This window comes from Cheilinus undulatus, linkage group 2 (genome assembly GCF_018320785.1).
Source record: "Cheilinus undulatus linkage group 2, ASM1832078v1, whole genome shotgun sequence".
Lineage (NCBI taxonomy): Eukaryota > Metazoa > Chordata > Actinopteri > Labriformes > Labridae > Cheilinus > Cheilinus undulatus.
The window spans coordinates 3,104,825-3,123,633 of NC_054866.1; the positions used below are offsets into that span (position 1 = coordinate 3,104,825).

The 18,809-nt window shown below is 39.3% G+C and overlaps 1 protein-coding gene across 2 annotated transcripts in view; it reads left to right on the forward strand.

Annotated features, from left to right (window-relative positions):
* The window catches only part of zbbx (zinc finger, B-box domain containing), a 170,885-nt gene that overhangs the window by 34,014 nt on the left and 118,062 nt on the right, over positions 1 to 18,809 (forward strand). For both annotated transcript variants that reach the window (XM_041810314.1, XM_041810320.1), the window contains exons 3-5: positions 1,752 to 1,854; positions 5,561 to 5,612; positions 6,187 to 6,302. In XM_041810314.1, coding sequence (XP_041666248.1) covers positions 1,752 to 1,854; positions 5,561 to 5,612; positions 6,187 to 6,302 — 271 coding nt within the window. The remainder of the gene's footprint in view (positions 1 to 1,751; positions 1,855 to 5,560; positions 5,613 to 6,186; positions 6,303 to 18,809) is intronic.

Below are 18,809 nucleotides of genomic sequence, written 5' to 3' on the forward strand. Positions count from 1 at the left end.
TGACTTTACAATGGACCCTGATTTTCCTGACCTCCATGGGCCCCCAGTTTAGAACCCCCCCCCCCCCCCCCCCCTTATGAGCAGCACTGTCTCCACATGACCATTCCAGAGTGTTCATGGCTGTTCAACCACCTTCAGGTACTGTGGGGGTCCCCGGTCTCTGCCACCTTTATTTAGGGGGTCGCGGCCTGGAAAGGTTGACAACCCCTGCAAGAGAATGGGAGTGGTCTCTGAATGGTAAAGTTGGTTAGAGGTGGTAACATTCCACCAGTGGTAGGTTTCTACGTCACCTAAAAGATTTTTCAAAGCAGATGTCTTCCAAAGCAAGTCCAAAGTGGTTTGGTGCGAATGTCAGAAATAACTATCCTTCGATATACAGCGTTTAGGAAAGAGCAGAGCCTTTAAAAAAAAAAAAAAAAAACACTTGGAGGGTGATTGGATAAACATTCTGTCTGTCACATCCTTACGGGCCAATCAGAGCAACAACAAAACACGTGACGTAGCCGCTATTGAGGAATAAACTCCATAAAGAACTGCATAACGCGAACCATGGTGACTGTCAGTACACGACTTTTGTCGTTTATCAAAAGAAAACAACTCACTGCTGTTCTTTGTTCTTCTTGTAACGAAGAAATGTGGTCAAGTTCTGATAAAACTGGTGTTTTAGCAGCATCCATCCTAATGTCTTCCACCATAATTGCACTGGCCTCTTGTTGCTGCTTGCTTACGTCACGACTCTGCCGCACCCGAAAGTACTGCCCCTCGCCGCTGATTGGTCCTGTCACTTTCTAAACGGGGCCAAATGGTTCAGACGGGAGCTTTGCAAGATGGATTCACCAGAGAGAAACACGGAAATGGGCATATCCATCTGCTTTGCAGGGTTAAGAAATAACACCAGCATGGATGTGTTTTATCTTAGTTCAGTCAAATATCTAAGTGTGCAGCTGAAAAAATAGTTAAAAACATGTTCACTACTTGTTCGATGAAAGAAAAGTAAATTTTGATTTGACAGTGTCCAATTAAAAAAATGCAGGCAAACTTTCAAACTATTTTAATGGCCTTTATCTGTCTGCCTGTGGGTGTTTATTATTGAGGAGGTCTGACTCTGACTCGATTCTGCTTTTATGTGTCACGTTTCATTAATGCTTGTTGTCTACACTGAGATGGAAAACATCCTCTTGGTTTTAATTAGATTATGCAATGACAAAAATTAGGCACATTTTATTCATAATAGATAAACCTAAATTCTTGTGTGTATTTGAAAGCAAGTGTTTTTCTTTGCTTTAGCTCTAACACTAAAAGACTGTGTTGTGATAAATTAAACAATCATCTGAAATAAAAAAGTTGGTTTTCAAATACATTGTTTATTATTTTAATTTCTTTTTACTCAGAGGAGGGATTAAGGATTTGGCTACACAGTGGTTTCAACTATTTCCATGCTGATATTAATTTCTCGTTCTTATTTAAATCCTCTTACTGTTATTTAGACTGCTTATTTCTTCTTTGGTCCTTCAGTGGATTAAATGTATTAGTTCTAAGTTTTGTAACGGATACCCCGACTCTACTTTAACTCGAGTAAAATTGATCAAATAATCGCGGGATGTTTGCTTTGCTTTACTTCCTTTAATGTGGATCCATGAGGAATCTTTCCTGTCCACTTAACTTTTATACTACAGTGCACTCAGAAAGTGTTTGCATGAATTCCAGTAACAAAGTGACTGATCTGTCCATGTCTCTCTGTGGCTGTGTAGGAACTCTGGCAGGGCTAAATGGAAGTCTGGACAGTGTGGCTCTTTAAACAGCAACGTCCTTACAAACAACACCGCTAAGATTATGGACAAAACACTCCAAAAGGTACAAATGATCATCTTTCACACCTGTGCAAGTTCTGAATTAAAAATTCATCTTTTTTCTCAGGTCCTTTTTATCTAACTCTGAAAAAGTTGTTTTGTGGCTTTCTGTGGGTTAAATGAGGTGTAATGAAAGTTACTGTTTCCGTGTTTGCTTGCGCCTTCAGTCACATCAATACTTTAAGTGTTCCACTCTTTCGCTCCACGCACAGAGAGGGATATCTATCAGCCTGTCCTATGATGAAGGGAGATAACTGTCGATGGGGGAGAAACTTTGCTTTCTGAGAGTGTAGGGTGAAAAAATGAAACTTTGAGAGGTTAGAACCACCTGAGAGCTCAAATAACCAATGTTCAAGAATTAGACTGACCCTAGCTGTTAAGCGCCCTCTCATAAAACCTGGTAGAACATATAAAAGATAAAGCAGAGATAACAGAGATACAAAAACCAGAGTGGTACATTCAGGAAGGATTTATATTTAACATCCAGAACAAAGTAATTTCATGTTACAGGATGTAGAATGGTAATAAGTGAATAAATGTTTACAGCCAACCTGTGTTGAGCTCATAGAAGATAGATCAACATAGATCCTGTTTAGTCCTGTCAGTGTGTCTGGAGATTTTTACCATGAATTTAGTGTTTTTCCATCAGGTGTGTCCATCAGAGGTGGGGATGCGGTAAGGTGTTGATGAAGGATCACATTTTTGCAACAAGAGTCAATCTTATTTTGATTTTTGTGTTCCGTTGTCAAAGCTAATTTATTTTATAACGTCCAAAGTTTTGCATATGAATGCTAAAGGGAACACTGATGAAGTTACACTCTGAGTCTTCATGCAGAATTATTCAATGTCCTGTGTGTGTTTTATGTTCTGACACACTGAGCTTCATTCACCAATGTTTTCTCAGAGATTTTTCTTAAATTTGTTCTTAATAATATTTTTAAGGGTGCTTTCACATTAGGGTCCAAGTGCACTTAGTTTGGGTAGTGTGAATGCAAACGAACCATGCCTGGGCACCGTGCCCAGGCCAACTTGGGGAGGTGGTCTCGGGTGAGGTTCAAGTGGACTCTAGCACGTTTCGGATGAGATGTGAATGCAATCCTCAATAAAGGATTGAAATCATCAGAATCCAGTCAATAAATGTATGTTGTGACTCACCTTAAAGATGTACAAAAACCAAACCGCAAAAACAGCTGTATCTGCAGCACGAGCCCATTTAATCCTCTGAGCTGTAGTAGATGTGCAGATACGAACAGCGAAGTTTCTGGCATCTTAAAAAGTGATTTTAATCATCCATGGCTGCAGGATGGACTTTTTGCGGGGTCAAAACAAAAACAGTCTTCGCTCAGGTCATGACCCTAGTGGTTGCCATGATAGCTGCTTCTTCTTTCTCCTCCTTGGCAGGGTTGTAAACCAGCTACGTGCATACCACCACCTGCTGTTTCAGACCGAGTAAATACACAAGTGGGCCCGGGCATGGTTCAGTATTGCTAGTGTGAAAGCAAGCCAGCGGTGGAAGGGGAAAGGGAGGAATCGTGCCGCAGCGCACGGAAACAACTGGGCTTAATGTGAAAGCGCCCTAAGACAAACCTAGGGGGGCTTTCATTACATGTTCTGCTGAATTATTCTCTCCTGTGTTTTTAAATTGATGAAAGCCAGGTGCTTGTAAGCTGGAAGCATGTGCAGATTACTCCTAATTAGCAAATGAGCCAATGAGCAAAGAAACAACGGTGGTGGACGGCTCCTATCCCTGTGCTGCAGGACAGAAAGATTTAGAAAATCTTTCATACCATCAGCTATTAGACTGTATAATTCTAAAGTAAACAGATGAGACTCCCAGACGATTGAATTTCCCTTTGGGGATAAATAAAGTTCTTGTATTGTATTGTATTGTACAAAGAAATGCTTTTTTTATGCCCATATAAGGGCATGAGACTGCAGGGCAGTGTGCAAAAACAGAGGGCACACAATCGTGAGAAGAGAGGAGGTCCCATTTACTGAGAAACCACACAGTTTAACTTTCAGAACTGAGAAAATTTTTCAGTTCAGGTCTTGGAAAGTCTTAAATGTATTTTTAAAAAGTGTTAAAACCCTGTGCACAATCAAGGGACAGAGCTATAACCCAACTTCTGCATGTGCTTGGGTTTAAACAAATACAAAGGGATAATGTGGTGCCCAGCAAAATGTAGATGGACCTGCTACTAATCCCTTTGCACTTTGGACAGAGGCTTTACACTGTCAAACACAGGGCCCATAATGTAAAACAAATTAGAAAATCATATGAAAGAAAAAAGGTATTATATTGGAGGAAGTTTTTAGTTACATTTATGTATTTATATTAAACACATTTCAGCAAGTTTTAAGTCAAAAGGTATTTTAACTAAAGTGTAGATAATTTAAATAAACACACACGTATCAAAAATCATAATAGCATGAGAAAGTTCACCCCCTCCCCCAAATAATTCAGTTCAAAAGTGAAACTTCACTGTACAATCTGGATTAATCAAACACAAATATAATAATATTTTAAGACTTTTTAGTTTTAATCTTCATGATTCTTAACACCCAGCAGAGCTATAGACTGATTGCCTCCATGCTAACTTGCATTGATAGAGTAATTTGTGCAAAAGGTGCCTCGACCAAGTAAGGAGAGCTGAAATGAACAGAATTTTTCAGAATTTGGGCGTTATTGGGTTAAAAATATTTTTTGTGTGCATTTTTGTTTGGGGTAATATTCTGATATGTTGAGATTCTGCTCCTTTGATTTTTGTGAACTGTAAGTAGGGCTGGGTGGATGGTTTAAAAATGGAATCTCAGATTTTTTCTCACTGATTGCCATTTATGATGTTAAGCATTTTTTTCTTTTTCTTTTTGGTTGAAAAAAAATCTTTAACATGTTTTTTTTTCATGTCAATGATATGTAACAAAATTGAACTTAATTTTTCTTTACAGGTTATAGTGTAAGATGTAAACTGGTCTTTAAAATTACACTATGGAGGGTTGTTTACATGAACCTTCTGAAAGTTATCTGTTTAAAAACTGCAGGAAGTAATGCTAATGTCTCTCCATGACCTATGAACATAAACAAGACCATCAGAAGGTTACAAATACATTATTTGCATTTGATCACTTGTCATATCTACTACAGAATACTTGTCAAATAAAAATGTTGTCAAGCAGACCAAAACTACATTCAATTTCAATTTCTATTAAAATGATTAAGAGTGAATATTATTATTAAATCTAAGCGGGGTATTTTTCTTTATTTGGAGGGATGTTTTCCTTGAGTTTGAGAACACTAGTTACACATGAGCAATATGAAAGAAATGCATCTTTTTGTTTATAAAGTTGCCAAAACCAAGACAAGATTAAATCTTCTGACAGCAGATTTTATTTTTGATGTTATTGCAGTAAAGTTTAACAGAAAATCTTGATTTTCAATGTTCAAAATCTCTATTTTCCAAAAACCTGATTTATTGATTTAACGGATTTATTTCCCAGCCCTAGCTGTGAGCCGTAATTATCAAGATAAAAACAAAAAAAAAAAGAAAAAAACCTTTTAGGTGTTTTTCTTTATGTTTGATAAATATAAAATACATATAACTTCCACTTTATGATTTAAATTACAGGAAAAAATGAAATTCCTTCCTGAGATTCACCTGTATTCATGTGCACATATAAACTGAAAGGACTGTTACTGCGTGTCTCCACAGCTGTCAGAGGGCAAGCTGAAGGTCCGTGTGCTGAAGAAGGAACCACTCACAGGTGAGCAGTTTGTTGGTTACCTGCACCATGTAGACCTGACATAGATTTAAACTTGGAAACATTTGATCCTCTGATGCTCTCCCCTGTTCTGGAATTCTTTTTACTCTCAACATGGAGGTTGGTATTCTAGCTGCAGCTTTAGAGAGGCACCATGGGACCTGGTTCAGGTTCAGTGTCTAGTTCATGTTTACTTAAGTAAGATTGATACTCGCCATCACAGGGGCCAGACTGTGGAGTCCTCTGGTTAAACATTGATGGGTGATACCAGCAGCCAACCAGAATTATTCATGGCTCATACATACCTGAGGCACGTAATCACACCTTGAGTTTGAATGAGTCCAAATCTGCTGAAACCGGGTTAACGCCATTGGTGCATTTATTCTTTAGACTTGAGTAGTCTGTTACTGTAAACTTATTGTTCTAATTTAGATAGTGGATAAATTCTCTGTGTTTTGTCTCTATGTTATTGCAGCTCTCCAGAGGCAGTCAGCTACATTAACACATAATAAATGTCAATAACAAAGAGTGCAATCCTTTTACCAAGTGTTAACAACAGGGCATGTTTTCTGTTCAGTGCCCCCTCAGCCACCGCCTCCACCACCGCCCTCTACCATCGGTCTTCAAACAACAAGAAAAAACAGGCTGAAGGGAAAATGCTGCGGACAGTGTGAGGTCAAGACCGCCGGTCTGGTATGTACACATACGAACAAAGACGAAGTATTTCTGTTAGGCAGTCATCATGTTTTATTTCTCACAGCCCGTGAAATGCTTTGGTCAGCTCGTGTTTTTTAAAATGTTCTACACAAATAGACTTGACTTTTTTGTTTTGTAACTGCAGTGTTGAGCAGTAGAACATTTAATTCTTCTGAGAAAAGCACAGGAGACAAAACAAATTTGTCTTTTTGGAGGGATTAAATGTCTTCTATTAAGTCATTAACTTATTTTGCCGTCTCTCAGTAGGATGACCTTAGCCGTGTTAATTGGTACCTCGCTCTAATGGTTCTGGTGCAGTCTGCATTGATTATGTGACACAGCTGGTGACATTTTAGCTCTTTTTGCCATTCTTTCTTTGTCATTTATGGCACCAGCACAGTTCAAAATGAGGCTTTTTGGTGTGCACTTTGGCTTTGAAGCCACTTAATAAATGTGGATATAAATATGGGCTTGAATGCTTAATCACAATGTATCACAGAGTTTCACTGATACTAAGTACAAATATGAGTTCTTTATAACACCAGAACTGCTCTTTATCGTTTTATTTTCATAGATGTTCTTTATCCCTCCTCTTCCATTTTTTGACCTCCTCATTTTCGTTGAAATATCAACAGACTTTATACATGGCTCCAACTTAGAAGGGCCTCAATGTAGTCACTGACATGTGATGGTTTTAAACAGTAGGTCTTCAGGGCACGCCTAGTCTTTTCATGGAACAGAGAAAAGCGAAGTGTGAACTGCAGTTACCAATGGCCCTAGTATACACAACATTCTTTGTGCTCTGCTTGCTGGTTGATCTAACAGTGCAAAAATAGTGGCGAAATGACGAGCAGATCCAAGGAGAGCTGAGTAACAAAGTTTTTAAACTGCGCAAGTTCCAGCGGCTTTTAAATCTGACGTGTGGAAGCATTTTTCCTTCTCACTCATCCCTGCTTCATCAGTGCCGATCACACCAAACTGCTGCTGGAAAGCTTCTCTTCCACCATCCCAGCCTCCTCCTTTCTGGGCTGAAGCTCTTGTTGCCCCCTCACATTTCCCTTAACTCAACTAAGAAAATTTCAGGTATTTGAGATGCATTTTAATAAATAAGGGGTGTAACTAAAGAAAAATATTGGTTCAGTATGTACCTCGGTTTTGAAGTTGCAGTTTGGTACGTTTCTGGTACAGAAAGTAAAGAACAACCCAGAATTTCTTTTTTATAATTTTGATTGTGTTTTCCTTTACATTTAAATATACAGTATATACAGTGCTTAACAAATTTATTAGACCACCACCCAAAGTAAGGTTTATGCCACAGCTGCCCTAAATTAACAGCATTGGTAATTACCAAAATCATTTTTTATGTTTCTGCAATGGTTAATACACCAATATGTAGAAGCTCTTTAACCCAAATGATATTTTTAATGCTAAAATAGAATTATTATTGTTATCCATGAATTTTCAAATTTACTGATTTACAAAAAAACTGAAAAATAGTAAAGCACATTAATATTTCTTGATTAATATGTCAAATTATAGTTATTTACTTGCATTCCTGATCAGAAAAATGAGTTTTAGTGGTTGAATGTTATGCTTGATTAATTTCTGACTTCTCAGAGCACCCCAGTGAGCCGGCTCAAATTTGGATATAAAAAGGTAAATTCAATTTGAAATTCCTCATTCCTGTTCAAAATGGTAAAATGTGGAGAGCTGACTGAAAATGAAAGAGTCTGCATTAAAGCACTTCATGATGCTGGATGGTCTCTGAGACAAATATGACAGGTGGTCTAATAAATTTGTTAAGCACTAGATATAAAATTAATAAGCTGAATAAATTACATTTAGATTAGGAATAATGCTGCAACCTTCTTCCAAATGATCTCCAATGAATAAAAATACCACTTTTTTATTGTTTTCCAAATACTATGTTATGTTTAGTGATGTGTTGCCTTATTGATACCCTTCCCTTTAATCCTCGAATTTGGCTGTTCCTACATATTGCGTCACAAGCCTGCGCACATCTGCTCGGCTCTCGCTGATGCTCACCACATGCAACAAGATTGGTCTGGTTTTAAAACCAAGATCTGGTTGTAAAAATTGAACATGTTTAATATTTATGAGTGCGGGTTGGAACGCTTGTGATCAGGTCAGAGAGAGAATACTTCACTCACCAGACACCACAGGATAATCTGGCAATAATCTCAAGAACCATCTGATAGTCGGCCTTTGCAGGATTTTGTCGGAAAGGAGGATTCAGCCCACAGTCAGCACTATTATTGGCCCACTTAACCCTGGGTGTGTCTTTGAGCAGAAACTCGACTTTCAAGTAAGCTGTACATCCCTTATGGAATTAATGGTGTAAATTATGATTGTAAAGTATGATGAGTGTTCCTAAAACATCTACCTACCTTCCATCCATCCATCCATCCATCCATCCATCCATCCATCCGATCATGCTAATTTTAATTAGATAAAGATCTGTCACCTTATCTATATATCTACATGCTTTTTAGCAAATTTCTACTATTTCTCTCTCAGCTATTTTCCTTTTTTGCTCTTGTTTCTGTCAGTCTTTGCCCACTCTGTCCATCATACTCTTTGCTCTCCCTCTCTGCCTCTCCGGCTGAGTCTCTGCTGTTTTATCTGTTGGTCTGTCTTTGTGTTTGTGTTTGCGCTGATAACAGTTTAGCCGGATCCATTCATCGATACTCCAGACCTCCGAGGGCACCGTTGTTTATTCTGTCTCGCTCTTTATCCACTGCTTCTCACGAGGAGGGGCTGTGGCGTTGGCTCCAACTGTATGCGTGAGCGCCGTATGAACTGCTAGTGTGCATGCATGCTTGTGGTTGTGTGTATTAATAATGCACTGTGCAAGCTGAGCTGAGTAATGCAAGCTTGATGACCAGCCGCTCCCACATCCCCGCCTTCTAGATCCTGAACTGTTCATGTGTAATTCCTATCCTGAGCCTGACAAGAAGCCAGCAGAGTTTAGTATTAAATAAATGAGAGTGATAGAGAGAGAGCTGAGGGAATGAGGGACAGAGCTAGATTGATTGAGGAATGAGGGAGAGGTTGAACTGATTGAGCCGACAGCCACCATCTATCTGCCCCTTTTGTTGTGAAATAAGTTGTTTTAAGTGCAGCACACTCATAGAGTATAAATGGTAGGTGGTAATTTGCTTGATAGAGCATTTGATGATGATGGTGCTGAATTGTCCAATGAAGTGCCCAGTCCCCTCAGTGCCCCATAGTGATGGGTTTGATGACAATGCTTATAGTAGTTGTCTGTGCAAACACATAAGCTAACATACACACCATAGCACACAATCCAGTCTCATACACGTTCTGGATAGCCCTTGTGCCCTATAATGATGGCAATAATGGAAAGCGTTATGACTGTCTGTGCTATTCAGTGTGGAACTGCACCTAAGCACACCATTACAGCACACATGCACTAACATACACATCTGGACTTATTTTAAACCCTAACTCACATATAGTGGCACAGATTACCAAAATCTACGTGCACATACAGACACACTGCATGCCAAGCCCTGTGCTGTATTCCAGAGTCATCCAGGCAAAAAAAAAAAAAAACGGGGCCATTTCCTCCTGCGTAGCACAGGAGAGCTCAGTGATATGCCACTTGCAGTCTGATAGGGATGCCTAGTCCCTGGGGAGGGACTGTAATTTATCCAGAGGCATGAGAGGGGAAATGGGGCCTTGCTTTATGGGACCATTAAAGGGCAGTGTTGCAGCTGTAGTCTTGCATGTGTACACACACAAACCCACACACAAACATGCAATTTGTTTGAGAAAGATGGAAAGGACTAAAGAGAATCAAATTTTGCATAAAGATGTGAGACTAAAAAGAAGGTGGTTGGATAAACTTGTGAATATGCTGGTAGAATTGGCTTTGAAAGACATTAAAGAGGAGTAAGACACAAACAAGCAGACAAGTATCAGTAATGCAAATGATGAAGTCATTGCAACAAAGGGAGAAAGATTCACAAAAATAGTGGCCAACAAATTTAATGGTACATTGTGTAACATGTAGACTAGTAGTACTGAGTGCAAAGAAGTCGGTAAAAATAAAACATAGCTAACATTTATAAGTAGACCTGTAGCGCCACATTATGTAATAATGCTGCATTATGTAATAACCCTAACCATAAGACTTAGTGTGGGCTCCAAGGTATGCCCTACCCGACTACCTTGCCCTAACTCTAACCACTTAGTGGCTTATGCCTAAACCTAACCCCCCTTCAGGGCTCTAGACTAAACACCTAACCTTAACCCTAGGACTTAAGGTGGGCTCCAGGGTATACCCTGCTACCTTGCCCTAACCCTAACCGCTTAGTGGCTTACAGAATGCGGCATTATTACATAATGAATTGAAAATGTATTACATTATTACAAAATGCAGCATTATTACATGATGTGGGGCAACAAAGCCTATCTAAATTTGTGCTAAATCCCTGCTATGGGTTGCACCAGATAAACATGCAGTACTGTGCAGAACTTTTAGGCATGTTTGGGCCAAAAACTAAGGCTGAAGTGAGATATAGATGTGGCAAGGAAGCTTCCTGAGGGAAGGAGGAATAACACAACCCAGACTGTGATCTGGATGTCCTTGCATATTACCACTGGCATGGTCAAATAATCTGTCCAAAAAAAAAAACATGAAGTCCACATCTTTAAGGCAGAGTAAGGTGTGTATGTAGCGAGTAAGCACGGCTTAGGGTCCAGGTTCCCAACCTGTTTCCGTTGGAGTCCCCTCTATCGGTACCTAGTAAATGCTGAACCCCCCATGAACCAAATGAAAGATGAAAAAGCATCACATATTTCAACTGTTTCATTAACAATATCCAAAAGAAATTTGTGTCCACATAAGGGCCTGTGTCCATAGCCAGCTTTTTTAGCACTGGCAGGGCTTATTTGTAATTCAACATCAGTGTAGTTCAGCATTCTTCCTGCTCTGTATGGAAAAAAGCAGCCTCAGCTTTTTTTAATCTCTCGCTCACTCTCAATTGAAAACAGTTCAACTTTTAGAACAGCTCTGTGCTCGTCAACGCCACTTCTCCCTTACTTGCAAATCAAAATGAAGAGGCGGGACTTCTGACAATAGCAGGAGAGAAACCGATCTGACTCATCTTTCTTCGTCTTTTTTTTTTAAGGTAGTTTTCGGGTCTGCGACTGCTGCCTGTGTCTGCGCAGGATTCTTTTACCTTGCCTGCATGTCTGCTCTTTTAGAACAACGTTACAGATTCTACAGAGGAAAGTGGGATTTATTTTTTATAACATAGCAACAGTAAGCGCTGGCGAGGAGCGCTCTAGAAATGAAGTCCTGAGCGCTGCTGATTCCTAACCTTGCAAAGCAGATGGATACACCCGTTTCCTTGTTTCTCACTCTATCTTGCAAAGCTCCTGTCTTAACCCTTTGGGCCTGGTTAGAAAGTGACCAATCAGGGATGAGGGGTCGTACTTTTGGGCATGGCGGAGTTGTGACGTAAGCAAGCAGCAACAAGAGACCGGTGCAAGTATGGCGGAAGACATTAGCATGGATGCTGCTAAAGCGCCAGTTTTATCAGAACTTGATGACATTTCTTCGTTACAAAAGAACAAATAACAGCAGTGAGTTGTTTTCAAAGACGACAAAAGTTGTGTTCTGACATGTCTACAGTTGCCATGGTTCGCGTTATGCGGTTCTCTATGGAGTCTGCATCTTCAGAGGCTCTGCCCTTTCCCAAACGCTGTCTATGAGTGGTTTACCACATGGATGTGTGAAACACATTCGCTTATTCCTGGTTTGAATCCTGATCAGACAGGGCCTTTCGTGGCCCAGCCGTTCACACAGTGGCAGCTGGGATTGGCTCCAGCACCCCACAACCCTGAACGACATGAGCGGTGTAGATGATGGATGGATGGATGTTATTCCTACCAAAATGCCTTTAAATAGACAAATGATTGTTTTATCAGGACTTTAGGTCATACGCACAAATCTAATTATAATAACCTCTGAGCAGACAAAGCCTCATGCCCCCACCCAGATCTTAGATGCCCCCCCCCCCCCCCCGGCTGGGAACCAAGGACTTAGGGTTCCTGATTAAAGGCAGGTGTAGGGTTGACACAAATTCATGGTTGTGCTGTGGATGTCTCAGGGGATGAAAACGCTAGTCGTTTCCAGGCGTTTTGCCAGAGGTGATAAGGACTGGACTAAATAGATGCTTGACCTTGGCTGCCAATCGACAAACCAACATGTCAACATATGTCTAACTTGACTGATTTGCAACATAACAAGACTTTTTTAAGATTTTAAAACATAGCTGGCAATGTTTACAGCTGACTGAACCAAGCGGTTGCATCTTACATCAGGCCACCTGATTATGTTGCCTCCTGTTCAGTTCATCCTGGTTGCAAGATGTTGTAAGCAGATAAATGTGAAATAGGAAATGGAAATCTCATTCATAGTCATGCTGTAAATTTCTAAAATGATTGCATCTGTCTTTCTTTCATTATATGACGTACCACATGAGAAATTCAATGTCATAAGAGCTTAAGTTGTCCATGGAAAATTAATTCCTCTCAGAGGATATCTTCATTCAAACAAGGCTGAGCTAGCACAAAAGAATTTTTGTGTGTCATGATAAAATTGTGGTGCCACCCTACGGAGGTGATGACAAAGAGGATTTAGTGATGAACCACTCTCATACACTTGTAAATTATATAAATGTTTTGTATTATCATGATGACAGAAACACATGAAAACAAAACAGTTAATGTTCAGTTCTGTCCCTGCTCTAGTGACAGATTTATTTTGCACTTATTAAAAAAATGAATCACTCTAAATGAGTGGCCCGTCAAAAGTGTCTGCAAATTTCGACCTGCCTTGTCACAAATCTCTGGTCTGAGCTGGGCTTTAGATGTCGCTAATATTCCCAGTTTTACACACTGTTCCTTTAACTGTCAGTGATTTGTTGGTTACTTCTTTCCATGCTTTTCAAGCTGTGCATAGATATCACATTGTTTTCAGGTGCAGAGATTGCTTTCTATGTTTGTTGAGAGTCATGTTTGCATATCAGCAGCCATGACTCATCAGATAAACAAAACATAATGATGGTGGCATCCTGAAACCTCTAAACTCGGGTAGCATATCCCCCTCAGCACTGCAAATCAAAGTGTGAAAGGTGACATAGCATACCTTTTATCCCCCTTTTTATACAGGCCCCTGTGGTCTAAAGAAAATGCCTGTGCTTTGGTCAAAACATAAAAATGGATCAAACACCAGAGGAAGTTATGCACCAGCTCTTAACAGCCTTTCTCAGCATGAGCTGTTGTGGTTGTGTCTCTGTGAATGCAGAGGGGCTCCATACCCTGTGCCTCTCTGTTCTGTTGGAGGGGTCACACAAGTACAGCTGATAGTGGAGATCTGTGGGTGGAGATACCAGGAGGGGGACAGGTATTATTATAATGACTCAGTGTGATGTCAAAATGTGCACAGATTCCACGCAGACCATGAGTTTGCATGTTTTTCAGACACAGGAGCGACACAAACAAAGGACTTGGCTGGCTTATGCACATGTGCATGTGGGTTTGGTACGTCTGGATACCCAAACGCACATGTGCAAAAATGCTAAATAGTGAGTTTTTCATGATATGCTAACCCTGTCACTTTAACACGACAGCAGCAAACCGCACATGGGAAACTGCTCAGGTCTCTCAAAGTTGGGGCACTTACTGTTGCACTGAACATTAGTCCTGCTGTTTCAGATTGCCTGTCCTCCGTGCTCTGGTCATGACAACTATGTAGCTCACACAGTCTCAATGGGAACATTTGAGGAGAACAAATGTTCGATGTCTCTCTTTTTAAAGATGATGTTGGTAGATTTACAGTCCAGTCTCTTAATTTATAGCAGTGGTTCTCAACCTTGGGGTCAGGACCCCCTTTGGGGGCGCGAGACACTGGGAGGGGGTCTCCAGATTCCCTAAAAAACTAAGAATATTTTTTAAATTACTCTGTTGCCAATTTACACCAATTTTGCCCAATTTTCATCATTTCCCCCCCAATCTGAACACATTTTTGCCATTTAACACCTATTTTTGTCAATTTTTGCCACTTATAAACTAATTCTTGTCACTTCAACCTGCTGTTGCCTCTGCTGACCCCTTGTTGCCACTATTAATCACTTTTAACCACTTTTGACAGCCAATCTGATACGCCATTTTTGCTAGTTTAACCAATTTCTGCCAATATTTGCCTATTTTTCTTTTGCAGTTAACTTTTTTTTTGCCAGTTTATATCAATTTTTCATCCCATTTCTCCAAATTTCCACCAATTTTTGCCAGTTTAAATCCCGCTCAGCCATGTTTTAACTCCCTTTTACCCACTATTTATCTAGTTTTTGCAACTTTTAACACATTTCTGCTTCTTTTAACATCCAATTTCACCACCTTTATTCACTTTTTTTTGCCATTATTAATACATTTTAATTTTTTATTTTATTTTTTTTAAGAAGGAATTTGCATTTTTAAGAATGCTATTTATTACACAGATGATTAAAAAAGATATTTGTTTCTTGATAAGAGTGGTTAATTTTTCAGGGTAAATATAAAATATGGATATCCCAGCTTAGCTTTACAATGGACCGTGGTTTTACTGACCTCCATGGGCCCCCAAAGCTCTCCCCTCTAAACCCCTCCACAGCCTCCACAGATTTAAGTGTGCATTACTCCTTTTAACAGCTAGGGCTGGGGGAAAGCTATAAGCCATTGTTTTATTTAGAAATGGGCCAAATGTTGGCTCAACTGCCAATATACTACATTTTCTGAAATGTTGTATTTCTCTGTGTTTGGCACTATTTTACAATGCCACCTGCCGCTAAGTGTTCTTCTGATATCTCCTGATCAGCTGTTCTGACATGTGGGCTTTGGCATAGATAACAACATACTAAGCTCTAGCTAGTTATTTCAGCTCAGTTTTTCACTTTGACTGATACAATGTTTTCATAAAATAAACAGATCATGCCAACTGTGGATTGCCTAATTGTCAGCCATCAGAAGAATAAACAACAGCCGTAAACTTACCTGGATGACAAATTTCCTTTCAGCTCCTGTGTTCAAGGTTGGTTTCTCCAGTTTGAAGAGGATGTTGCTCTGTCTACTCAGGGTCATCTAAGTATCCTGTCATATCAGCAATGGCATGGCATTGTCACTTAAGTCAAAATCACTCATTTTATTTTAGTTTTAAGCTTCACATAGCTGAAGCTAGCACTACAACATAGTGCTAAACGTAGATGAAAAATAAAATGCTTACGAAAAACATCTAAATAGTGTACATTTGAGCCAGCGTGGTTTTCTGCCCTTTTTTTTTACTTTAAACCTGCTAAATTAAGCAGAGCAGCTGTACCTGTCTATAGAGCTGTATAGCCTAGATTAGATGCACATTAAAATCTCTGGAGGCTCATGCCACTATTGTCAAATACAGTTGCTAGAAAAAGTATGTGAACCCTTTGGGATGTCTTGGATTTCTGCATAAATTGGTCATAAAATGTGTTCTGATCTTCATCTGAGTCACAACAATAGACAAACACAGTCTGCTTAAACTAATACTGCACAAAAAATGATATGTTTTCATGTTTTTATTGAACAAATCATGTAAACATTCACAGTGCAGGGTGGGAAAAGTATGTGAACCGCTGGGCTAATGATTGGTTGACCCTCCTTAGTTGTTTCAGAGTGTATTGCTGTGACTCAGATGAAGATCAGAAGAAATTTTATGACCAATTTATGCAGAAATCCAAGAAATCCCAAAGGGTTCACATACTTTTTCTTGCAACTGTACCTTATACAACATAACTTTGACAATACTGAAATATCCCTTAAAGTAATTATTTGGAAAAATGATCTGCTTTGATGCCTGATCAAGTCAATATCCTGTAAATATTTTTCCATCACAGTACTCATTGGTTTCTGCCTTAATGAGAACTAGATAGAATTGCAGCTGCTAGTGCTGGACAGTTTCTATTTCAATCACTAGTTTGGTTCCCCGACATCATGAAATCAAGATAATATAATTAAAAGATTACTGTGTATCAGGATATTTTGAAATCTCATCTAAATTGCTATATAAATGTTGAATTAAGCTGTAGATCATTCTGTTGGTGATTTTTTTTCTTCTGCTGTTAAATATGGAAGTCATGAAATACGCCTAGTCTTTTATTGTATATGCAGTGTTTCCCCTGCAATTATATTATATAATTGCAGGAGAAACATATATACAGTGCTTAACAAATTTATTAGACCACCACCCAAAGTAAGGTTTATGCCACAGCTGCCCTAAATTAACAGCATTGGTAATTACCAAAATCATTTTTATGTTTCTGCAATGGTTAATACACTAATATGTGGAAGCTCTTTAACCCAAATGATATTTTTAATGCTAAAATAGAATTATTGTTGTTATCCATGAGTTTTTTAATTTACTGATTTACAAAAAAACTAAAAAATAGTAAAGCACATTAATATTTCTTGATTAATATGTCAAATTATAGTTATTTACTTGCATTCCTGATCAGAAAAATGAGTTTTAGTGGTTGAATGTTATGCTTGATTCATTTCTGACTTCTCAGAGCACCCCAGTGAGCCGGCTCAAATTTGGATATAAAAAGGTGAATTCAGTTTGAAATCCCTCATTCCTGTTCATAATGGTAAAATGTGGAGAGCTGACTGAAAATGAAAGAGTCCGCATTAAAGCACTTCATGATGCTGGATGGTCTCTGAGACAAATATGACAGGTGGTCTAATACATTTGTTGAGCACTGTAGCATTGTTTCATATTATATTACCCTGCTCCCCCATAAGGGTCAAGTTGTTTTATGTGATTTTATTTTCTATATAGGGCCAGATTACAACAGAAGTCATCTAGGCATACCTCTCCTATGAACAGGTATCTACCTTGTCCCTTTTTAAACAAACCAAATAGCTTTATGTTATTTATTAGATTTATACATCGGCATGCCATGTCCGCTTACTTACATGTTCAACTCTGGCAGGAAGTTTACAGCAAAAATATTTTGCCCAGGAAAATCATACTTTGGGTTTAGTGTCTTTATGTGATTTTAAGTCCTGCTTTTCAAAAACGCTCTTGGTAATGTGTTGTGTTACTGCTGCTGTCATTTTTGCAAAATCCTGCAGCGTACATCACAGGTTACCATGTTTTGTTTGACGTCTTTATTTAAAACCCAAGACGTTGCCAGATGACAGAACCAGTTTGTCCGTCTGTATTTCACACTTCCATCTCTTAACATTGCTAACTCACCTTGCCTCTGTGTTTACACTTTCCACTCTCTCGTGCTTTCCTCACTGCTCCTCTGATACAAAAATGTGTGTGTATGGAGGAGTGTTTTCTGAATGGACAGAGCAGCGTGCTGTCTGCTATGTGAGAGGGTGTTAGGAGACAGTGGAAGAATCAGAACTCCAGAGAGAAATGCAGGCTGACGGCTAAAAAGTCCACTTAATATTTGTGCTGCTCCAGGTAGTCATTTTATACATCTCATGTGGTAAAAGCTGTGATACATCAAGTATACTTAATATATCACCCACCCCTGCTTTGCCATATGGGTTTGTCCATTATATCATTGTTGTAATAGATATATTAGGTTTGCATGTTTTTCCAATGTTGTAAAATCAACAGGTAATTGTTTTTTTATAATCCTGATGTCATTAACAATCAAAATAATCATAATTGTGATTTTTGCCATGAAAGAGCAGCCCTAGCAACAGCTGATCAGCTGAGTTTGTGCTTTTCTCAGGAAGTGCTCTAACTTTACTTCCTTCATTTTGCATGGATCTTCTGATGACATTGACCATAATGCAAGATTTACCTGCATGTCAAATTAAAGGGACCAAATGAGCCTTGGCTGTTTGTTTACTGATTCTCATATCCTGAATTCTAAGAAGCCTTGGATCCCCCTCCCTCCCTTACAAACATCATCCCTCCTTATTGGCTCTCCTTACTTTTCTTGTCCTCGCCTGAGTGCTCCATCCGGCCGAGGCCTATCTCCCCAACCTGCTGATGCAAGGACTTTTCCTCACTAATAAGACCGGATACTCACAGATAGATATGATAATGACCTCCCTTAAGATGCATCTACTCTCACACACCAACATGCTCAACACACACATACACACACACACAGCAATGCATAGTGGCACACACAGGTTTTCCCCACCACCTTCCTCTTTATCTCCAGTCTCTCCTTCTCCTACACAGAGTCTTGCCAGAGAATCCATTTTAATATTCGTCCTTCCTGTCAAAGTTTGTTTGGCAAGGTTGAGGTTAGAGGAGTGGGAAGGATATCTGACCTTCAGTTTAAATCTTTACCAAATATTACCTTAACATTTGCCTGCCAGTGCAGATAGTTACACTTTCACGTACAGCTGCACACACAAGCTCAGCCTCTGGCTTCCTTCTACATTCATCTTTCTCATATATCCACACACTTG